General features: G+C 28.2%; 1 protein-coding gene across 2 annotated transcripts in view; it reads right to left on the bottom strand.

Moving 5' to 3' along the window:
- Window positions 1-1,852: 1,852 nt before the first annotated feature.
- The window catches only part of N (neurogenic locus Notch protein), a 486,560-nt gene continuing 462,467 nt past the window's right edge, over window positions 1,853-25,945 (bottom strand). Inside the window, exons 16-29 of one of the 2 annotated variants that reach the window (XM_075372134.1) lie at window positions 24,722-25,027; window positions 22,805-23,067; window positions 22,082-22,283; window positions 20,388-20,581; window positions 18,592-18,881; window positions 16,477-16,672; window positions 14,147-14,317; window positions 13,459-13,703; window positions 12,585-12,858; window positions 10,778-10,971; window positions 9,594-9,717; window positions 8,739-8,984; window positions 7,032-7,251; window positions 1,853-5,899 (exon numbers count right to left, since the gene is read on the bottom strand). In XM_075372134.1, the coding sequence (XP_075228249.1) occupies window positions 5,061-5,899; window positions 7,032-7,251; window positions 8,739-8,984; window positions 9,594-9,717; window positions 10,778-10,971; window positions 12,585-12,858; window positions 13,459-13,703; window positions 14,147-14,317; window positions 16,477-16,672; window positions 18,592-18,881; window positions 20,388-20,581; window positions 22,082-22,283; window positions 22,805-23,067; window positions 24,722-25,027 (3,764 nt within the window). In that variant the 3' untranslated portion in view covers window positions 1,853-5,060. The remainder of the gene's footprint in view (window positions 5,900-7,031; window positions 7,252-8,738; window positions 8,985-9,593; window positions 9,718-10,777; window positions 10,972-12,584; window positions 12,859-13,458; window positions 13,704-14,146; window positions 14,318-16,476; window positions 16,673-18,591; window positions 18,882-20,387; window positions 20,582-22,081; window positions 22,284-22,804; window positions 23,068-24,721; window positions 25,028-25,945) is intronic. The other variant, XM_075372135.1, reaches the window with a different exon arrangement.

The raw sequence follows: 25,945 nt of genomic DNA, 5'->3' as shown, positions 1-25,945 counted from the left end.
TTATCAACTTATTTCAATATATTAAACTACGGTTTATATGCACACTGCATAATTCTCTGTCTTTAATACACTAGCCATTGTAGAAAAGCTAAATAACATATAGGTATCGGGCATGGTAATTAAGAGATGTGTTCATTACTCTATTATGATGAGCAATATAAAATGCAAAACGACAAAGAACAAAATGCAAATTATTATTCTATTACAAACTATAGGATAAAGGTAAGATATAAAATCTTTTAAAAAAGTACACAAATACTTAACACACATTATCTATTTACTTTAAGATACAAAATATTTATTTTTATAAATTCAGACTGTCCATATAAGTAATACATGTAAGGAGTAATTGTATATTTATACAAAAATCAGTACTCTATGTATTTTCTATGACCACTTTACTGTCAATACTGCTTTCAAATTTTCTATTTTATAAAAATTATCTTATTGAATATTTTAAATTAAATTCCAGTTTAACATAATTATTATTTATGTTGAATTATACAAATCTATTTCTGATTTTTATATAATTCAAAATGAAAGCAATCTTGGCACTAAATCTGAATAACAATTATACTGTTATAATTTATTATAACAATTAAAATAATTAAAAATATAATAATAATAAAATGTTGGCAATAACTAAAAAATTTAATTATTTTATAATTACATAAAAGAAACTGTCATATTATCAAGATAAAACACAAGTTAAGAAATATGTTGAAACAAATTTTATTTGATCGTAATTTTTGAAACTGCATAAATAAAAAATAATGGTAAGAAAATGCACTTAATAAAAAATAATGGTAAGAAAATGCAAGTATTAAAAAAAAAAATTGAAACATGAAGGCTATATTATCAGTTAACAAATTCATTGTTAATATTCTGTATTTTTGTAGTAATTCATAAAAATACTTAAAACCATTAAATTAAAAACACCAACTGTAAAACCATCCATACCCAGTTTAAAGATTAATACAATACTTGTTACTAAATGTAAAAAAGGGCAATTATTTGAAATACATAAATAAAGGAATAAAGAGGAATATCTGTGTCATATTATTTCAAATAAAATACCTGAATTTGTATTTTTTACATTATATATATTTCAATAAACATATCAGTATTCCCTCATTAATTTCCGCTTTATTAATACAAAGTATTAATTTAGAAAACTGATTAAAAATGTGGTAATAATAAAGCAATGCTTAACAAAGATTCCTAAGTATAATTTTCCCAGGAGCAACCAGGACATTGCCAATTTCTTCATCGAAATTATATGATCCTACCATATAAATACACATATACTAAAAAACATTTCCCAGTTTCGTTTAGATATTTATTTTTAATATAACAGGCTATTCTGCAAGAATTCGACCCTTTTTAACAAGTAATAAATAACATGTTTTGAAACATTTCATAGTCATTTATTGGCAAACCACATTAACAAAACATAACTTAAAACCTTCAGTCATTTTTGTTTATACACAGAACCAAGTAAATGGTTGAGAAAATACAATGTTCTATCCCAAGTTATAACAACAGTGATTTGGAAAATATTTAAGATCATTATAGATAATATTAATTCTTAATAATATACTTTACAACAATTGAACATCAAGACAGTTTGTTTTTATGTATAATTTTGTTAAAAATTTCAAAACTTTGTATTCATATAAAAAGTATTGCCACTAAGTTCTTATTGGAACTTTATTTTTTAATAATCTGAGAACATAATGAAATAAATAACTCATATCATTTTATAAATTAAAAGTTGAAAAAAGCTTGGTACTATTAAAATAGTACTTACATCTAATTAATTTTATTTATAACAATTTTTATCAGTAACAATTTTATATAACTAGTATAAAAAATCATTTGTAACAAATTTAACATAAATTTTAAGTAAGTTATTTTAATGGTTAAAAATTATATCATTCAAAAAATATTTTTTTATATCACACTGAGATATTAATAATTATTATTAAATAATTAACAGTGTAATATCAAGATTTTATCAAATTTTTAATAAATCATTAATTTACATCTAAGAAAAACCAATTAAAAATTTAAACAGTTTATTATTACTATGATTTTTTTATTTATTTTACAAACATAATATTATCTTAACCAATATAAATCATGTAGCACATAAATTATACATCAACAATAATATTATAACAAGAGTTTTTTTTTTTAATGTAAACTAACCTAATTTCTTTGTACAAATTTTAACCTAATAAAATTATATAATATATACAGTCACATTAACACAATCATTCATACATAATGGCAAAAATAATAATATTTATTATAATTATTATTAATTAGTCTTTTAATAATAAAATATGTTTTAAATACCCTCTTATATAAAAAAAGAACACTCCAGAATTTATGCTTTTAAGTAGTCAGTCATGAAAACAAAAGAAAAAAAAATTTATTTAAAAAACAATATGAAATTACATTTAATAATAAATACAAACCATCTATTGAAATCAGAAAATAATGTACATAATATATAAATATTGTTTAAACTAATCAATAAAACTATGTAAAAAAGAAAATTATAAAAAATTGAAACTATACAAGTATTTATTTATACTTTTATTAAATATTATACAAATTATATAATATCTATATATATATATTTTTTTTTAAATAATATATTTTAAAATTATATTAAATTTTATCCAAGAGTTTTAACGATATTTAATTAACCCTTTCACTAGTAAGCCCATTTTGCAACATGCAGCACCACTACCCTTAAGAACCTTAACTGTTAAAAACCTTAAGAACATACTTGAAAAAAAAACCATATACTTTCAAAAATAAATAAATAAATTACTTCATATACATCTTGTACCAAAATATTAGGCATAAATAATATTATTTATAATAACAAATTATCAGAACATGTATCGCTACTGTAATAGTAACATCATAATAGGATACAGTGCAAATCATTGCAAATTAATGGATGTGACCACTTTACCACTTTGGCTGCTGGTGTCATTGAGTAGTCATTGAGTGGCGTTAAGAGGAGTGGAGGGGATGCCACAGCACACTACTGACCCGCTTTCAGGTTATTACATACACTATAATAAATATAACATTGTACAAAATATAGCAGAAAGTAAAATAACCTAATTAATCAACAATAAGCATATCAGATGTGAATAAGTTACAAACCTAAAAATAGGTTATTTTAGTTTATAAAATAATAGGCTATAATAATGGTTAAAGTTGAATAATAATGGTTATGGTTATGGAATAATAAATAATAATGGTTAATAATGAAATAAGTTATTTAAAAATAGGTATATATGATAAATATTGGGGTGAAAAGGAAACTTTAATCTAAGAGGTGGCTTGAAATATTGACAAGTGAGCCGTATATCAATCTCTTAGTAAGCTTGACAATACATTAAAAGCAACCAGCATATATACTGAAGATGAAATGGACATTCATATATAAGTAATGTGTCACATACATTAAATGGTCTGAAAATTAGATTAAAAGGCTCAAAACTTACAATAAATTCTAACTAATCTAATGCTGATAAATATAATTTTTAAATTAGATTTCCAATTTGTTGATGCACGTAGAACACAATGATGTACAGATTCCAGATATTCTAAAAAAAATTTAAACATTCTGACATTTCAGGCAGTAAAATCTCTTGTTCTATAGCATTATTAACTATAATAATTGTATGATCATTGTACGTACATTCTGCCATGCTCCCAATAATAATTCTTAAACTTTTTACTTTTTTATAAAACGATACTTTTAAAAGGGTAATTAGGTGCAATAGTATTAAAATCCAAAATATATTTAAAAATCTGTAATTGGATCACAGAGTCTTAGGGTTATGCTCTATGAATCACAATAAATTCTTCTTATTTCCTATAAATAAAATAAGTAACATGAGATAAACAACTTAACAAAATCATAACATCATCATAAAGAAAATAGTATTTAATTGTTCATTAAAAGTGCTTAGCCATTTAAATTTTTTTTAAAGGGGTGAATCCACACCTACGTGTGATATATCATTCAAAAATTTAAACAGTATAATCAATAAAATTGTATATTGAAGAAAAAAATTAACCATAAAAGCATTACTAATGAATGGGTTAATACACATAATATTTCACTGAATTTGATTCACAAAACTTATAAAAAAATATATGTATAAAATTATATTGATAAAACATGTTAACAAAATAATCAGTTATCAAAAATTAAATACATAATAATTATTATAAATATAAAACTTGGGAGATCAATAATGCAGCGTTAAAAATGCAATATAAAAACCATGTTGTATTAACATAAAAAAACACACATTAACCTCAAATAATAATAGTCAATGATATAAAAATCAAAATCTTTTAAAAAAAAAATCTTACAATTAAAAAAATTAATACATATCTATATATAGTATATTTATAAAAATTAATTACAAAACTAACACACTAATCAATTATTAGCAATCATCACAATTTTATAAATCAATTTATTTGTTTACTCAAAAAGCTGTGAATATCACAGCATAATCTGGCCATAAAATAATTTTAGTTTTATTTATTTTTATAATGAAAGTTTTTTTAAAGATCATTCACACACTTATATAAACACTGATAAATAAAAAAATATTACAAACTGATGAAAATTTTTAATTGATAATTTTCTTTAATTGTTTATCACGATAAAACAAATATCTTAATTAAATAATTATTTTTACAATTTAACAAACAACACTGATCGTATAAAAATCTAATTCAAACACCACGTTTAGATCAGAGAGCAATGATGTTTTATAAAAAATGACACAAGGCAGTATAATAAAACAAGGCACTTTGTTCATGATTCAAAAATACATTTTGAATAATTCTAATAAATTGTTAACAATATTAAATCATTAATATTTATATTATTTATAACTATTTTCACTGGCTTGATATTTTTTTCAGTCTATATTTATAAATAAAAAAATATACAGAATAAATATATATAAAAGATTAATAATATAAAGTAAAATGTCTATTTATGTTTATTAGATGTATATCGCGTCAGCTTGTTTGTTATTATTAGGACTGGATATACCTTCAGACCAATCTGAATTTGAGTGTGGCGATGATGACGACCAGTGCCATGGAGATTCAGGTGACGGAGTTGGGAAACTCTCTGGTCCCTGAAGACTATCAGAAGGTGGTGTGAGGTAGTGATAATATTGCTGCGGTTGCTGCTGCTGTTGCTGTTGCTGCTGTTGTTGTTGCTGTTGAGATTGGAATGCCATGTTCGGATTGTACGGTAGTTCAGAGAAATCAAATTGCATCGCTGCAGTTGCTGCTGCATGTTTCTGATGCGTAGCAGCTCTCATAGCAGCCATATGTGTCGGAGAAGTCGGTAATGATGGCCTGCTTTTTGCAGGTGATGGTGACATAGTCACACTGTGTGGTGGTGATGGCTCTTGGAATCCAGGTGCTTGGAATCCTGGAAGCGCTTGATACTGATATGCAGAGTCCAAGCTGATGTTATGTAGACTTTGTAGCGATACTGCATTTTTAATACAGTCTTCATATGCAGGTGGTTGTGGCAAACCAGCATTGCTGTAAAGCGATCCAGGTTGTTCAAGTGACATACCTCCACCTGTATCTACACCTTCTAATCCAGGTGGCTTTTTATTCTTCTTAACACTCGGTTTGCGCCTTACAACTCCAGGAACTTGTCCTTGTTGCTGTTGTTGAGCTTGCTGCTGCTGTTGCTCAGTATCTGGACTGTTCGGGCTACCTCCACCGCTAGACTTAGGTCTTTTCTTTGCTTTTGAACCAGGTTTAGGACCTGCACCGATCACAGTCGGATGACTAATAAGATGGTGATGATTAGGAGACCCTGTAACATGAAATAATGAATTTCAATACTAAGTATTTTCTATCTCAGTGATATACTAACAGCTAATTACTAACTAAATCACTAATTTTACATGTCACTGGATAAGAAACAATAGATCTTTCACAGCTCTAGGTATGTATTCATAACTGGACTAGCAAATTATTTATCCATACAACAATAAAATTGGTAATATATTCTGTTCAGGAAAATATGAAATGGTTGCCAGCCATGTTTCTTAATATTGTTTTTCCTTTCATTTTGCACACTACTTGTCTTACAATGTAGATCGATTTCTGCATTTTGATCATGATATACAATTTTAGATGTTTATACATGATTTTTTATGAAAAATGACATCTGCATTTGCATGATGTTTTAGCACCTTAAAGTAATTCAAAAGAATTTGTTTAAACTCGCACACAACTAATAGACAATATTTTTTTTTTAAATACTCATTTAATTAATTGTATTCAATCGTGTGAGTACTGCAAAAACAATAAAGTATAAGGTAATATAATGAGAGTAAGGTTAAAATAGATTAAGTTTTACCCATGAAAATTAATATAAGTTATAAAAAGTATACATTTTTATATAAGCATAAAATTAATATAGGTTATATAAAAGATATTCAACTACAAAAATCAATAAAACTTTCTGCAAGAGAAAATATGAATGGATTAAAAATGTTCAGATTGTTTTAGAAAAAACTAACAATAAGCATTGGATATAATATTTTCTTTTTTTTAACAAAATATTTACAATGAAAACAAAAGTTATAAACAATCAACAAAAATGTTGTTATAAACAGTTATAAATATTTATAACAATTAAAAAATTAAAAAAAAAACATTAAATTTTTTATTTTTTACATAATATATATACTGAGGAAAATCTAAGGAAGACTAATACTCAGCATGAATGATTGTACCTTAAAAAACAGTTTTCACACTTTCTCACATTGATCAGCCACTTAGATCACTACTCAAATGTTCTGAAAGTTTTAATTATACAAATGAAGGAACCCACAGAAGTATAATGTATTAAAAAAATATGAATTAAATTTTACAAGATAATTTTAAATTAATAATTTCTATTATTTTAAACAAACACAAACATACATAATTACACTTACCGATTAAGGGCCCATTAGGTATAACAGACACCATTTGTGGTGACCGTGGAACATGTTCATCCAGTAATCTGACTATGTCATGATGCAGTCGCTCTCCAGCAACATCTCTTGGATACCTATCCATGTGGTCTGAAATTTCACGATTGGCAAAATGATCAAGTAGAGCTTTACATGCTTCAAAACTTCCTTCTCTTGCTGCAAGGAACAATGGAGTCTCATCCTATAAAAAAGAAGAAACAAAAAACATGACTGAAATGAAAATTAAATATGTATAAACAAAATAATAAAAAGCTGACAACAATGTCACTGAACTTTGCTGGATCTATATATAGAGCTTAAATCATAAAACTTTTCTATTTGAAAATTACAGATACGCTTTTGTCCTATTTAATGGTACTACTTTTTAAATCCTAAAAAAAATGCATGAAGCTTAACACCCTTCATACAAGACAAGTATCTTTTTACCTGATTTAAAAAAAAAATAATAAAAGATTTATATTTCAATTAATACAGTTAACTTATAAAATTTCTTAAGATTAAATCATTCAGATTGAGTTCTATTTAGATTTTCTTTAGGTTAAACCAAATAAATACACCAATTTATAGACTAATGTACAATTTTTATTTTGGAATCAAAACATAAAGAAATACCCAAAAGGAGTAACTTTTTTTAATTACATCAATAACTTCCACTCATACATTGTAACAGGTAGACAAATAAAATAAACAGTTTCTTCTAATTTTCTATGCAGATAAATCCAGCAAAAAATTTAATCAAGTACAATAATATGGAATTATTCCATTATCATTTGTACATCCTTTTCAAAACTGATTATTCCTCATAAAGAAAATTGTGAAAGAAAATACAGGATCACAAAGGCCCTGAAAACTACAGCAATTGTTAAAGAAAGAGCACTGTGGTCTGTCTATACTTTAAAATAACTGGATGTGAAGAACAACTTTAGGAAAGGAGATAAAGATCAAGTCAAATGCTGAGATGTTGAATAGTTATAGTAAGAAGAATCAAGCATAGTTAAATAGGCTAGTTTGCTAGACTATAAACTACAACATTATAATAGAAAATGGTTTTCTTTGACAGAAAATGACAACATTTTCTTGTCCAGAACACAATTTTTATGTTTTGAATTACTTTTTCACGACATCAAAACAAAAAAATCTTTATAAACCTAAAAAATTAAGGCATCCAAAATAAACATACCATATTGTAAGTAAATTTTACAGCATATTGTAAGAACACCACAATTGATTACAGTGAATTCTTTTTATTGCTTTTAGAAAACCATTCTATCATTGTAGTTTTTTTTAAATAAATTACATTTATATCACACAGTTTTATAAAACTTTTGCAAGTTACAACAATGCTAAGCTCTACCATGGTATGTTCAGAACCAAAAATAATTAACCGATAAAACCAAAATAACCTGAATTAACCGATTTGGATTGGCGTACAAGCTGAATCATCAGTAGATAAGATGTATTTATATAAAAATAAACAAAATTGTGCCGATATACCAAGACACATTGAATTGTCTATAAACAAGTTTTAAATTAACAAGTTTAATCAAAGCTCTACGATGAAAAAGCTATGTACTCTGTCAGGTGTTCTTACCATTATCTAACTATTCTTTGTAGTTAATTACCTTACTTAAAAAAAATAAATATATTAATAAAATATTATTTATTTACCTTATCATCTTGGGCATCTCGATTAGCACCATGACCCAAAAGAATGTTGACTGCATCAACATTATTGACAGCTGCAGCCCAGTGCAATGCTGTCTTACCAGAATTATCAGCCGCATTAATATCTGCATCTGCATTAATTAGATCTTCAACCATACCTTCGATCGCTAATCTAGCAGCCAGGATCAAAGGTGTTGTACCATCATGCATTCTTGCATTCAGATTGGTTGCTCGGTTTCTTAACAATATCTGGAAAAAATTAATACAATTATTTAAATTCAAATGATCTGACAACTTTAGTCAAATTTACTTGTTTAACAAATCAACTATGACTAATAACATTTGACCCAAATTAAAAAATAAAATTTTTAATGGAATGCACATTATAACAAACAAGTTCTTCAAAAAAGCAAGTATATTTTTATTTACTTAAGAATAATTATGTTCAATGTTAACTACAACTATTCTAGTCACTACAATTATTTCTTTTTTTGATGATAAATGTTTAATTTTATCTATTTTCTAATTAGTTACTATTCTGTTATTAAATAATTTTATATTTTCAATATTTATAAATGTTTATTTTCTTTCAATACTTCATCATAATTAAATAGAAACCTTTTTAAACTTGGATAATTATATTAAAAAAAGATCCATATAGTTAATAGTTAATATAGTTAATAGATCTATATAGTTATAAAGAGCTAATATAGTTAATTAGCTTAAGCAGTGAAAGATCAGAGCTCTTTGTGATTTATAGTTTCGGCACACACACTGTTCTCATTATATATAAATGCTAGTATATAGAGTAATTACATAAAACATAAAAGAAAAACTAACACTTTAATAAAAACATACCTGAAAAACACCTCTAGCATCAGCAGCCACGGCTGCATGCAATGGTGTACGACCCGTGTTATCTTGTGAATTGGCTTCTGCTCCAGCATCCAGAAGCCTTTTTGCAGCATCTGCTCTTGCATACCTGAAAATATTTAATGCAATTATTTCAATTTTATGAAATAATATTAAAAAATTTAATTTTTCTTAACATTTTTATTTCTCATAGAAATAACAGCTCAGACATTTTCTTATTCAAAATACTTACAATTTTTTTCTAAATTTTATTTATGTCTTAGTTGTTAGATCAGAACAATTATACTTAAAAATAGGTTTTTCTAACCTATCCCAGACAGTTCATAAAAGTAGACACATCTTTTATGAGGTATTTATATTGTAGAACATATTTTAGAAATAGGTATCATATTACATTCTGAAGTGCAGCTGCTTTGATCTCATATATATATAATAATAACATTAGCAGATATGGAAACGATCTAATATTAAAATATCTCAGAATTAAAAAAAAAAACTGAAATTTATTTCGGCCAACAACTCTAAAAAAAGATAATTTTTTCATATGTCATTACATATTCCAAAGGAACTAGAGAACTTATGAAGTTAGAGAAACGTCTAAGTTATTGTTTTAGGACAAAAACAAATTAAACAATAAAGTAATAATATACATCTGATTGCAGTGTTCCTTCATCTGCTGTGAAAATAATATTGATTGTGGAAAAACACATCATGTACACCTTGAAAAGAGTTAAAAATGTAAATTTAACTTTTCTTGAACACTGACCAACCAATCTGTGCTTAGAATGTAATCATATTTGGTAAACAATATCATTAATGAAAATTTGTTTGAATCAGTCTTTCATTTATCAAATGATCACCTATGGATAATAATTTAGTGGTAACACCACATTAGTTTTGTAAAAGTGTTAGAAAAGGATTCAGGAAAGACAAAACATCATTAAAAGTAAAAAACAAAAAGAACATAAAATCTTCAGTTGTAGAAAAATAGTAATAAAAACAGTCAACAAAAATAATTTATCACTATCAATTAAAGTGAAGTAAATCATCAATAAAATAATTTTTATTACATTAAAATTGATGAGAATAATGTCATGAAGTTTCTCAAAATAAGACTGTTTACAAATAAGTATTCAACCAGAAAAAAATTGATATATAAAAATACTTACCTGGCAGCAAGATGAAGTGAAGTTTCTCCTGTTTTATCCATAGTTGCATTCAACTCAGCTCCTTGAGCAACTAAATCAGCGATAACAGCATCTTCTTCCTCATCTTCTCCTGTATCTAAACCTCCTCCTTTGACGGCAGCAACCATCAATGGAGTCATACCACATGGACCACGTACATCAACACCTACATTTTCCTATAAATAAAAATATGTTTAACATAATTAAATGTAAGAGAACTAATGTTTATTTATTCAATTACAAAAGACATTTATTCAACTCCACTAACTATTATATTTATATAAAGAGAAAAAAATGTTATAGCCTTAATAGCAATCAATCTCAAGAATCTAATGTTGGTTTTTTGTTTTTTTTTTTTTAATTGTATTTGGCCTCAAATATAATATAGATTATTAATTTTAGTATCATTAATATTATTAATGAAATTCAAACTTAAATTTAAGTTTTTTTCTTAGAATCAAAATAATTTCAACTACAGTAATTGCTGAGGGGACTTCCAAATTACATTATTTCAGAAACTTCTGTTCAAAGTTGAAATTTATTCAGTTTATAATGAAAATTAATAATTTTTTAATAATTTTCACCACAAATTATTATGAAGAACAAATCATATTTGTTCTACTACATGACTGCATGAGTAGCCATTACATTAGTTTTTAGTTATTCACAACAAATTAGCTCTGCAAGTGGCTGAAGAATTAAAATTAAATAAACTTCACTATCAGTAAAACAGTAAATTTTTAATTTCATAGTAATTTTTCTTAATTAAACAAATATTTTCTACAGTGAGAAGACCAAAACTTCATAATGCCATCTTTGCTGTGTTAGTGAATGCCATAACCCATTTTTTTTACTTTCCTAAAATCTTATAACCTTATAAATCTTATAAGTCTCTCCCTGACAATTTTCTACACCATTAGCAGTAAAAAAAATCCCAACAAGCAAAAAGAAGTATTTAATTCAAAAGGCTGTCCAGAAAGTAGGTTATGTTTTGAAATAAAAAACTAACTAAATAAAGAAAGAAATTTTATTTTATATATTTGAAAGGGACAATGTTAAACTATTTTTCTACATAGTTGCAATTTAGATTGAGGCACTATCATAACGATGCACAAGCTTTTCAATTTCTTTGTTATTATTATTATGTAGAATATTAGATAATATGTAGAAATCTGCCTCAATTTTTCTGCCTTACATTTTTGGCACCCATCTTACACAAAACTTATGATAACCAAGCTTCCTCGACACAATTTCATGCAGTAAACTTTGTGAAATATGGGGGAAATGAAACAAGAGTTCCATAATCATAATGCAGCGATTTTCATGAATTTTATTGTTGATTTTCATCATCAGTTCATCAGCCACAAGGCTAAGCCAACCACTGTGGACCTCATCATGAACATTGGTACGGCCATTTTTAAACTGGATGCACCACTCCCTCACTCCACTTTCACTCATTCCGTCTCTGCAAACCTCATAAAGTTGCCAATGAATTTCAATTGGTTTGAAGTTTTTTGCCAGTAAAAACCTAATCACTGAATGCACCTCGCAACTTGCGGGATTTTTCACATTTCAATAATTAACAATCAACAAAGTAGAAAAATCACAGGCTTGATGCATACTGAGAATAGAAACGTTTTGACTGCAAGATGGCAGCTCTATCCCCTCCCATTACCATGCTAGGCACAAACATAAGTTACTTTCTGGACTGCCCTCGTATAAATTTTTATTCATCATATGAATTCAATTTTATAAGACATAATACATTATAGACAAAAAAAAAACATACCATTGATGGTGGAGTAAGAATAACATTTCTATTATCCATATGCTGTTGACTCCACATATCTTCATAATCAGTTATGGCAGTATGATCACTTGAATAGCCATTATCACGTGCACGTTTCACAGGTGGTAATTCACTTTCATCATCAGACCAGTGCCCACCATGATTAACACCAAGTTGTGGTACTTCCAAACAATTAATGCTTGGTTGCTTGTTTAAATTTCTCATCTCTTGACCATCTGGGCCACGTCTTCTTGATGTTCTACGTGGACCACTGCTGTAGAAATAAAGGAACATAAATTATTACATTTGATGAGACAATGATATATATTTTTTCATAATATAAAAAAAAGTACTACTAATAAAATATCATTTTTAATTGATAAACCGAATTAAAAGAAGTATATAATTTTTCCCTCGTAACACAAATTTATTGAATATTTTGTATAGTACTTAATCACTTGAATAGTAATAAAATTTACTAATTTTATTTTATTTACTCTAATATACAATAATTCATTTGTTCCAAAAACATTTTAATTCAATAATCATTATTTATAAATTGTCTTGAAATTATATAAAGTTTGCAATCAAATAACTATGAAAATACTGCTTTGTAATGCCAAATTCTTGGTTGCAGTTTGTTCTAATAATACATCTGTTTACGGTAACGTAAAACTTTAAAAAGTTATAATTTTATTTAACACAACACAATTATTATATACTTTTTTTTTTTAATTACTTGCCTTATTAACCCAAATTAACTCTGAAACCTCTCTTGGTATGTACATATGTACAAAATAGTGATCTGGCCAACTTCATTAGTCATTATATTTTCTTAACAAGAAAAGGTATTATAAATGAAGAGATAACTAACCTTGTTTGCCGCAGAAAACCTTCCGGGAACCATGTGATTCCATGAGCTCTCTTTCTCTGAGCAGTAACAAGAACACCCAAAAGTAAGCCGACCAATGTTACTAATATAATTCCAAGCAATACTAATTTCCCAGATGTCTGTGGAACAGGAGTTGGATCCACATTGCTAACGGCTTCAACTTTATAGATAGGGAATGAAGTAGACATAGTATGCGTTTGTGCAGTAGCTGCTAAGAAATCTGCTGCCTATTTAAACAAATAAAATAAAATACAATCATTAAAACCGAACTTCAAGGTAGTAATTTATATTACTAATACATCCATTAACTTAAATATTTTTATAAAGAAATACAATTACACTATATTTATTTAAATAAGAAGTGTTCATAATCCTAGAAACATTTACAATTAGTTAGTAACCTTATTTTTCCATGAATCAACTTCATTTTAATAGCTACTTCATTTTTTTAAAACATGTTCAAATTCAATAAAATGTAACTTCAATTTATTCATTGCAAATAGACTCAATGTTAATTAAACTTATTTACAAAATTTACCAGAATGATTATAGATTATTATTATATAGTCAGAAATACAAACAAATTTAGTAAAAAATTATAAAAAGTAAAAAAAAAATTTAAGAGAATATTTAAAAAATTATAAATATCTTTTACAGATATGCGACTTACCTCAGTAGCTGTAAGAAAACATTCTTGTCCTCGACAACGGCGATTATCAATTTCTAAGTAAGCAACTACACCTTTAGATCCAGATTCTCCAGAAGGTGGATAAGGATAAATCATTTCCTGACCAATCATATCTAGTTTAATTCTTACAGTTGACCGTAACTGATGACCCAACTGTAAAAAACCAACAGAAATAATATATATATAACCAACAGAAATATATATATATATAACCAACATATAACCAACAGATATATATATATATATATATATATATATATATATATATATATATATATATATAGCAGGTCTTAATCGAATCTATTTATGTCAAACTAAACAAATGTAAAATTAATCAATCATTTAACCATAACAGAATAAAATATATTTATTTAAAGATTTTATTTGGCCTTTTAAAATTTTAAATGACCTTTCTGCCATTTAAAGATTTAAATGGCAGAAAGGCTCCTGGAATAGACAGAATACCTGTAGAATTACTGCGCAGTGCAGGTGAGGAAGCGATTGATAGATTATACAAACTGGTGTGTAATATTGATGAAAAAGGGGAATATCTGTCAGACTTCAAAAAAAGTGTTATAGTAATGATATCAAAGAAAGCAGGGGCAGATAAATGTGAAGAATACAGAACAATTAGTTTAACTAGTCATGCATCAAAAATCTTAACTAGAATTCTATACAGAAGAATTGAGAGGAGAGTGGAGGAAGTGTTAGGAGAAGACCAATTTGGTTTCAGGAAAAGTATAGCGACAAGAGAAGCAATTTTAGGCATCAGATTAATATTAGAAAGAAGATTAAAGAAAAATAAACCAACATACTTGGCGTTTATAGACCTAGAAAATGCATTCGATAACGTAGACTGGAATAAAATATTTAGCATTTTAAAAAAATTAGGGTTCAAATACAGAGATAGAAGAGCAATTGCTAACATGTACAGGAACCAAACAGCAACAGTAACAATTGAAGAACATAAGAAACAAGTCGTAATAAGAAAGGGAGTCCGACAAGGGTGTTCCCTGTCTCCGTTACTTTTTAATCTTTACATGGAACTAGCAGTTAATGATGTTAAAGAACAATTCAGATTCGGAGTAACAGTACAAGGTGAAAAGATAAAGATGCTACGATTTGCTGATGATATAGTAATTCTAGCCGAGAGTAAAAAGGATTTAAAAGAAACAATGAACGGCATAGATGAAGTCCTACGCAAGAACAATCGAATGAAAATAAACAAGAACAAAACAATAGTAATGAAATGTAGTAGAAATAACAAAGATGGACCACTGAATGTGAAAATAGGAGGAGAAAAGATTATGGAGGTAGAAGAATTTTGTTATTTGGGAAGTAGAATTACTAAAGATGGACGAAGCAGGAGCGATATAAAATGCCGAATAGCACAAGCTAAACGAGCCTTCAGTGAGAAATATAATTTGTTTACATCAAAAATTAATTTAAATGTCAGCAAAAGATTTTTGAAAGTGTATGTTTGGAGTGTCGCTTTATATGGAAGTGAAACTTGGACAATCGGAGTATCTGAGAAGAAAAGGTTAGAAGCTTTTGAAATGTGGTGCTATAGGAGAATGTTAAAAATCAGATGGGTGGATAAAGTGACAAATGAAGAGGTATTGCGGCAAATAGATGAAGAAAGAAGCATTTGGAAAAATATAGTTAAAAGAAGAGACAGACTTACAGGCTACATACTAAGGCATCCTGAAATAGTCGCTTTAATATTGGAAGGACAGGTAGAACGGAAAAATTGTGTAGGCAGGCCACGTTTGGAATATGTAAAACAAATTCTTAGGGATGTAGGATGTAGAGGGTATACTGAAATGAAACGACTAGCACTAGATAGGGAATCTCGGAGAGCTGCATCAAACCAGTCAAATGACTGAAGACAAAAAAAAAAAAAAAAACTGAAATTAATCATTTTATGATTCATATTATTCCTTTGTACTGTTAAATTATATTTAAATTCTAATAAACCACCTCGTACAGAATATTGAGATAAGACATATCTTACCTCAATTTTAAAATTAAGGAGAAGATAAAAGATAAAATAATTAAGATTTTAATATAATGATATAAGTTTAATTTAAAAAAATTAAGGTAGATATGTTCCATCTCAATATTCTGTACTAGGTGGTTTATTTAACAAATTTATACATAACATTTATTTATAAACAGGCATTTTTTTTTTTTTTGCTAATTAATAATTCAAAAATAAACACACCAAAAGAAATATTACAAATAATTGTTGATGGTGCAAGGGAACAGACATGTTAAATAAAATTTATTTTTATGAAGTAGAATAAGATTACCTCTCTAAGGAAAGAAACACGATGATCTTTGAACATTTTCATATCCATCAAAAGTACAACTGAAATAACACCATCGGCAAGTGCAGGAGGTTCTTTTTCACAATCCAATCCATCCCAGTTACACTCTGCATTGTTACATCCATAATCACAATATCCATTTGCATAATGTTCTTTACAATACACATTATATACAGGGCTGTTTAAAATTAAAAAAAATAATAATTAAAAACAGAAATATTTAAAAAACAAAGAACTAATTCATTAATTTCAATACTCAATCCTGAAGAAATGTTAAAAATACAAATAGCAATATATGGTACAAATTTCTTATTCTCTATGCAGCTCAGCTCATTCAATATTTTTGCAACAGTTACACTCTGGGAGATGTGTTGTTTTGTTCTTCAAATGAAATGCAACTTTTCATCTAGCTAAAGAAAGTACGTACTCCCAAATAAAATCTTAAAAGATGAATTATATATTACTCAATCTGTTTTATCATAGTAGTTGCCTACTAAACACCTTTTCAATAAAAAAAGAAAAAAATATATATATATATATGTATAAATATTTTTCTCGAGTCAATACTTACAAGACCCACATTCCTCTGTGCCAATACATTGTATTTTTATAATCAAAAACCTACTTGAACAACCCAAGTACAGCATTATACAGTAAATGAAATGACAATTACCTTATTTTTTTATTTATTCCAAAAGCACTTTCATGGGATCCCACATCATCAGTTGCATATAAGATATATTTATATAATATTACAAATAAAACATAATTCTTTTTTTAATTTAAATTAAAAGATTAAAATTACAATCAAATATACAAAAACATACAACTGATGGTACGGGATTCTGCGAAAGTGCTTTTGGAATAAAAAAAAAATAAGGTAAGTGTCATTTCATATACAAATATATATATATATATATATAGTCTTTTATTAACATTTTTTAAAAGGGATAACTGTAAAAATATGTCAGAATTACGATATTGTATTACAATATTCAAGAATTTTATATATACTTTGCTAAGTAAGCAGAACTTTATTTTTTCCTCTATTTGTCTGTACAATTAAACCTTCCCGAAATTAAGAATGTTTACCAATAATTAATATAAGTATGAGGGCAGTTCAGAAAATAACCTCTGTTTGTTCACTATATGGATGGTGTGGGGGTAGCACTACCGTTTTTGTACAGATGTGCGCAGGAAGCCAGTCGGCATCCAGCCTTGGCAGAAGCAAGCTCATGCAATTGCTCATTGATTTTCTGTGGCTTGTTAAAATGTGCGCTGCAATAGAAAACCCTGCGAAGTGTGAAGTGCGTGCTGTTATGAGATTTCTCATGGCAAACAATATTCAACAGCAGATATTCATCAGGAACTTTGTGCTGTGTATAGACTAAAGATTATGAGCAAAGGAGTTTTACGCAATTGGGTTCGTTCATTCAAAAGTGAACAAAGAAAGGAGTGGCCGTCCATCTGTTTTCAACCATGAACTGGTTCAAAAGACTGATGCCAAGTGCGTGAAAATCTATGTTTTACAATCTTGAAGTTTTCCAATGAATACCCGCAAATTTCCAGGACTATTTTGTTCAAGGTAGTGACAGAAAAGTTAGGCTACTGTAAGTTCCGTAAATAAGGAACAGACAGGAGATTTTTTTTGCAGCCGCAGATTCTAAGTTAGTGACAAGGTATGATAAGTGCCTAAATTTAAATGGTAATTATACTGAAAAGTAGAGGAAATATGTAGTTTTAAGATGTACATAGTAAAATGTATTTACCTACAACTGTGTTTTATTTATAACCAAATGGAGGTTACTTTCTGAACGGCCCTTGTGTGTGTGTGTGTGTGTGTGTGTGTATATATATATAAATATATATGACCAATAAAACAGTTGAATTAATTACAATGATTACATTGTAAATGATTTTTTTTACTGATCAACTACCACTGCAACAGTTATTATTAGTTGACCAAACTTCAGTTTAGACTAAAGATCAAACTGATTATTATAATTTATTACACAATATCTATTATAATATTACAATCTGTAACATTAAAAAAGAAACTAAAAAACAAAAAAAAAATTGAAACAAAATGAAACTTACTTGCAAGGAAGAAGTGTTTTGTCACAATCTCTGCCATCAAAAAGACATTGAGGATTATTACATTCCTCATCACAACGACCGTTCATGAAAACACTCCAACAATTACGTGCAGTGCAATTTTTCCAAGGATTAATACCAAGTGAACAATCATTACCATCAAAATTACATGCAAATGTATTACACTCCTCATCACAACGATAATTATGAGCTTTTTCTCGACAGTTGTTAATGATACACTGTTCCTTCTGTCTTTCTAGCTCCATATCAACAGCAGATATAATAACAGGCGGCTGTTAAAAAAAAAAAAAAAACATAAAATGAATAAAGAATTTAATGAAAATAATTATTAACTACTTATTACAGTTACGTAGTCAAATAAGAATATTAAAGGCATTTTGTAAGCAGCAATAATTATTTCTTGAAAAAAAAAATCTGTTTCAGAACTGGTTCTACAAGTAGAAATACTGAAAAAATGCATAAGCCAATTATAGTATTTGGAAGGAAATTAGACGAGTTAAAAAAAAAATATATAAATATAAATTAGTAGCTATTTGATGATCTTATATATAAGGGGAATATCTCTGAAGTAAAGACCGCTGGGAAATTTCTCTCCTTAAGGTTGGCAAACCTATGCCGTTCATGGCCACGCTAGTAATATACACTACATTGTTGTCGGTAAGTTGTCGCGTTGTAGTATCTTTGATTACGTGTGAGTTATTACGTTAAATGAATAAGAAAATTGATGTTACCACCAACTGTGAAGTGTGAGGAGTCATATGATTTTAAACCATCAAAATGTTAAGCCGGCTGAAATTCATAGGCAGTTGGCTGCTGTATGATGATAATACAATGAATGAAAGAAATATCCAAAAATGACGTGAAAGGTTTAGAAATAACAGAATTAACAGCTCTTGTTTCAAGAGCTGTTTTCAGTCACATTGTTCATGACCATTTAGGCTTCAGAAAGGTTTGCATATATTGGGTGCCGCACATCTTAACAGTACGTCACAAAAAAAATCCATATAGATATGAAACTTTTTGATGCGCTACACAGAAAAAGGTAAAGAGTTCCTTAATTCGATAGTTACTGGCGATGAAACACAGATTTCGCATTACATGCCGCAGAGAAAACGGCAGTTAAGTGAATGGCATCATCCTCAATCACCAACCAGACTAAAAAACTGGTGTATCACTAGGATAAATGTCTTAATTTATGTGGCAGTTATGTAGAGAAGTAGTATAAGGTATGTAGTTTAAGAGAAATAAAAAAATATTTATAAAGTTTTCAGAATAATTTTTTTTTACAATGAAACTGTCTTTACTTTAGAGAGAACATATATATATATATATATTCAATTATTTTAATCTACTAAAAATGAAACTGAACTTATATAATATGCATCATGACGATACTTTTTAGATTAAGTGGTAATTATTTAATTAACACAAACATATCATTGTGTTTTAATAATCAGAATTAGTTAAGAAAAATAACTAACAAAAGATTATAGTAAGTAATAATACATCATGAAATTGTTATATTAAAATATTGTATTGTACTGTTTTTAAAACAGAATACACAGTGAAGGTTTAATAACAGTAAAACCTTTTTTCATATCAAGAAAATTCTTACGGCAATTTGAAAATAAATTTATTAATACTAAAAATAACTCTGGCATCTTCTAAAAATGTGGTTTTTAGAACTTTTAATATATAAATACACACTATTAAAAATATTCTATACTAAACAATACTGAAGACAGCAGCACAATTAAAAATAAATATAAAGAATGTACCTTAACTACAACACTTGCACGGCCAATTCCACCACGGAAATTAGGATCATATATGTCACAGTTCTTCCCTCCCCATGTCGGAGGACAAAAACATGCATAATCTCCTACTCTATCCTGACAGGTCGCATCATGTTGACATGGCTTACTAGCACATTCATTTCTTGAATCTATTTCACAATGATTACCAACAGCACCTATGAAAATAAAAAATGAATAAATAAAAATATTTTATAAGAAAACTTAATTTAGAAAATAGACAAAATAAAAAATAGTTGTCAAAAACCATTCATTAAAAAAAATTTCTCATTTGCTTTGATTTTAATTATGATGAACAATTTTAATTTAATTTACTACCTAATAATACTTATTTCATTTCATACTCAACTAACAACAATTTTAATAATAATAAGAATAAAAGAAATAGTTTTCTAAAATTAGGAAAAAGAATATTTAGTAATTTGATCCATTTTTATAAACTACACTGACTGAATAAATGTGAAAATTAAATAAAATTAATAAAAATTACATTTTTTATCCAAGTATAGTGATTAAATAAATACTGTAGTAAAACAACAAAAAAATAATTCAAATCTTAAACTTTCAACGACAGTTTTGGAATATATAAAATACTTTTAGTGTAACAAAACAAATATCCACTCACAATTAGTATGGTATTTATATAACAAATAAAAAATAATTTTTAAAAAAACATTTAATCGTAAGAGTAATGTAATAAGAAGATAATTATTATCTTTCATGACCACATAGGATCACTTTAGTCAGTCAATTATCCAAGCCTCTTCAATAGGATTGTTTAGGCCTTGCAATCCTCCCAGTACTTTTTCATAAATTCTGATCTTTGTGCCTAGTGTTGAAAATGTTCGTGTTGTGAGTTTTTTCTTGTGAGTGTGAAGCGAACATTTTTGTTCTTCATTTTCTTGTTTAATTTTATCTTATCTATGGTGTCTTCTGATATATGGCCGATTTCCTTAACATCCTCTCTAATTTCTCTGATCCTTTTGCATCCTGTTGGTGTTTTTCAAGTCCAGATTGTACTGTACAAGCGGTTTCAGAAGTCATGAATCTTGCATTCTCATGATATATCCAAAGAATACTTCTCTCCTCTTATGCATGCTATCAATAATGGGTTCCAACTCTTTGTACACGACTTTGTTGGGCATGATCCACCACTCCACTATCCATTATTAGCTTGAGACTCATGATCTGGTCTGGACAGCTCCTCCAGGATTTGAAACCTCCCTAATATTCTCCTAGTTCTTTCTACACTTGTGAACTGATCCTGTTAATGATGATTTTTAAAAGAATTTTGTAAGTTCTGTCTTAAGAGTGAGATTCCTCTGTTTCCCCTGTAAGTGTTAGGGTGTTTTGTCCCCTTTTTTGTGTAGCAGATGGATGAGAGCTGTCGTCCAGTGTTCTGGTAGTTCTTCTTTGATCCAGATGTTGACAAGTTGTTGATAAAGGGCAATTTTTGTTGATCTTCCTGCATGTTTCTAGATCTCTACAGATATCTGATCTTCTCCCACTGCTTTGTAATTTTTCATCTTACCCAGTGCTTGGTATACTTCTTTTATTGTGGGAGGATTGATGTTTTCTGGTAGTATTGTTATTAGGGTGTTTTTGAAAATAATATGTTAATAAAAATTCAATTATTAAAAAAAAATAGAATAACTTACCTAGAGGGCATTCGCATTTATATCCTCCACTACTCACAGCGTGACATGTGCCACCATTCTGACAAGGATCAGAATCACAATCAAATCCCAAGAACTCACAATTTCTTCCAGAGAATTCTCCTGGGCATAAACATGTATGTCCTGCTTCTAATGCTGTACAAACACCACCATTCTGACACGGCCCACTTTCACAGAAATTAACCTGAAAAAATTAATATTTATTGTAAAATTATCATTATTATAACTAACATAAAAAAATATAACAAAACATGTCATGAATTAAAATTAATGTGAATGCAAAAGAATCAAAATAAGATCATAAAATTATGGCAAATATCTTAATTTAACTGATGAATTAAAATTACAAGTTAATTGATTAAATAAAATTAATTACATGTTCAGATATTTCTTCAACTTATTTTAGAGAAAAAGTAGATAATTAATGGTAAAGATCTTGCCTTGTTTTAAAGAAACTTCATCACTAATTTGTTGTCCAAAGTGTAACTTAACTTTAAGGATCGAAATCATAAGAACTCATAAATTAGATCTTATGGAATACTTGTATGTAACTGATTCAAGTTTAGAAATCTTTCATTTGTTACTTTTTTAAGATAAATAGATAGACAGTTCTCATTGTATAAAAAGAAAATAAATAAATAAATAAAAAGTAAAATTGGATATTTGAATAACTTTTATTTTACAAATTATATAAATTATACAAACCTTGACTTCACAGTGACGTCCCATATAACCAGGTTTACAATTACAGTGGTAATTGTTGACAAGCTGAACACAATCTTGGGTTCCTGGTTCAGCGCATGGATTAGATAAACACTCATTTATATCACCTTCACACCGTGGTCCAACAAACCCTGCAGGGCACCTGCATTCAAATCCACCAACACGGTCTATACAAGTTCCATTATTATGACAAGCCCCAGGTTTACAATCTTCGACATTAATTTCACAAATTATACCCAAAGTACCTAAAAATAAAAAGAAATGTTAATTACAAATGAAAAATTTCTCTTTAGCACCTTAAACATTTAACTATTACTTGAAATAAGTTTTATTAACTTTTTATCTTTTTTTCTTCCTGAAATCAGAGTATATTTTAACAGTAATAAACAAAAACTAGTCATAGGCTTCCTTTATGAAATTAAAGGTATTAGATTTACCGTGGAAACTATTTATTTGAACGTATCCAAACTTTGATTTCACATACAAGAAATATTTTATTATCAGAATTTAGTCTACTCAAAGCCAGCTGGTACTACTGAATGTAACAACCAAGCAGTAAGGTTTTTTTTCATGTAATTAACTCATGACATAAACTCAAAACTTGTGCTGTAAGAATATGAAAAGAAAAATTTTCTAGCATATGAAAAATCTCATGCCCGACTGGGGTTTGAACCTGGGCCCTCCCGATGAAAGGCTGAGATACTACCACTCTGCCATGAAGATCAGCATGGGTTTTAAACCATAATTTCTTATAACATAAGTAATTCACAAATACCTTAATACAATATTCCCACAATTTTTTTCTTAATTTCACCAATTTTAATACCCTAGCACCTAAGCTTTATGGGTGAGAAAGAGTATTATGGCAGCTAAAACTTCTTTTCCTAGCAGAAGGTTAACAAATTGTAGAAATAACCATACTAAATTTATTTCAATACCATCAGTCACTTGCCTATGTCTTTCTGTTACCTATTAAAATTTCTGTTAGCTGTTAACATTTGTGTTTTCTATTTCTTTTAGCATCATTTACTGTTGGTTTTTAATAGCAATGTATCCTAGCCTGACAAAACTAGGTATAACATGATTATATGAAAACATTTATATCATGAATCCAGGATGCAACTTCCTATGGATTCTAATTTAATAAAACTGTGATAGACATCCTGAATACTACCACTTTAAAAAAATTAACATAAAATCAAAATCATTAAAACTGAAACATAATTACTATTGAATAAAAATTCTAACAAACGGTGAAATATAAAATGTATAAATATTTAAGAAGTGTATAAATGAAGAGAAATACTAAAAATGGTTTTAAAATATTCAGCACCAAATAAATGATCAACTTTTTTTGTGATTAATATGATTTTAATGTACAAACACATAAAGTGGCATATAAGGAAACCACAACTGATTCTAGAACAATGCCTGCCATAGACAAAAAAACATCTAGTTAAAAATCTGTTAAATTCTTCAAGTGTGTACTTGAAGATACAAATAAGTAAAACTTAAAAAATTTAAAACAAATATATATTATAAAGTTAAATGGCAAAATAATAACTGACATTTACAATAATGGATAAATTACTTGTTAATATATTTTAATCACATTTTCTCCTACTTTTTATGGATACACCTAGGAGGACTCTTAGGATTGTATGCCCTATTACAAAAATGCCATACAACAAGAGGATTCAACAACAAATTTTTAAAAAAAGTCCCAGATTCATTTACATATTTAACCCAATGAAAGTTATACTCTCTATGTTAATACAGGGATTAGCATATTAGCACAACCAACTTCTAACTGATAAAAAAAAGAAGTAGTTATAAATTGTACATGTGCACAAACACACATATATAAACATAAACATAATAAATATCAAAATGAATTACCAGGGGGACATGAACAGCTGAATTTATTAATAAGATCATGACAAGTTCCTCCATTCTGACATGGGTTTGGTTGGCAATCGTCAACATTTAATTCACAGTTTTGACCCTGAAATCCTTTAGCACAATGACACATATAAGAACCAATAAGATCTTGGCAGGTAGCTCCATTATGACATGGCGCTGAATCGCATTCATTTACTTCAACACTGCAGTAACTTCCGGTATATCCAGCATCACAATGACATCTATGACTGTTTCCAAAATCTTCACAAGTACCATTGTGACAAAGTGCATCTTTAGAGACACCTGAAAGTAAAAAAAAAATAAATAAATGAAAAACTGAAACAATGTGAAAATTACTGGAATTATACCAATGGACAGCTGTTGCATATCACAAAACAATAAAAACAATAAAACATGCAATCAGCCCTCCCCTTCCATTGCATCCACTTTGAAACCAAATGTTTGGTGCAGCACAGACACAATGCTGTAATACAGCAAAGCACCATCTAGTTGATAGAAAATTAATCCTTTTTCTTCTTCAATATTGTCAATCTGTAGAGATGTAAAGTTTGACCATGTCACAGAAAATATATCCATTAATTGTGCTTCTACAAAAATGAATGAACCCACAATACAGTCATATATCAGCCTGCACCAAATATTGACTTTAGGAGAGTCATGCTGATATGCAATAATTTCATGGAGTGGCTCTACTCCCACATCCTGCAAGTGTCGATTTACTGACCCACTAATGTGGAATGTCGCCTCATCTGAAAACATAACATTTTTTAGGTAGTTCTCATTTTCATCAATGTTGTTAAGCATTAAAGCTGCAAACTCCAATCTTTTCAATTTGTCATTGGCCTTGATTTCCTGTAAAAGTTGTATCTTATACGCACGTAGTCTACGCCTCTTATGCACCACTTTATACTATGTAGATTTAGATATTCTTAACTCTAAACTGCGCCTTGCTGATGACTTTTTCAGGCTACACATGCAAGATGCTCAGATCTGTTCAGATATGGATGGCCTGCCTGGTGATTTCCCCTTTAAGACACTGCCTGTTTCCTTACACTGATTAAACCACTTAAGTATTCTTTTATTCATAGGCGCAACACTGCCACATTCACATCAATAATTATAAAGAACTGTGATAACCAATCTTACATTCTGTGATAAACCACATCATACGCTGAGCTTTCTGCTGCTTTTGTCATGACT

The sequence above is a fragment of the Lycorma delicatula genome, chromosome 7 (assembly GCF_047948215.1).
Source record: "Lycorma delicatula isolate Av1 chromosome 7, ASM4794821v1, whole genome shotgun sequence".
NCBI lineage: Eukaryota > Metazoa > Arthropoda > Insecta > Hemiptera > Fulgoridae > Lycorma > Lycorma delicatula.
Note: the sequence above shows the minus strand (reverse complement) of the source record. Positions and strands in the feature narration are given on the sequence as shown.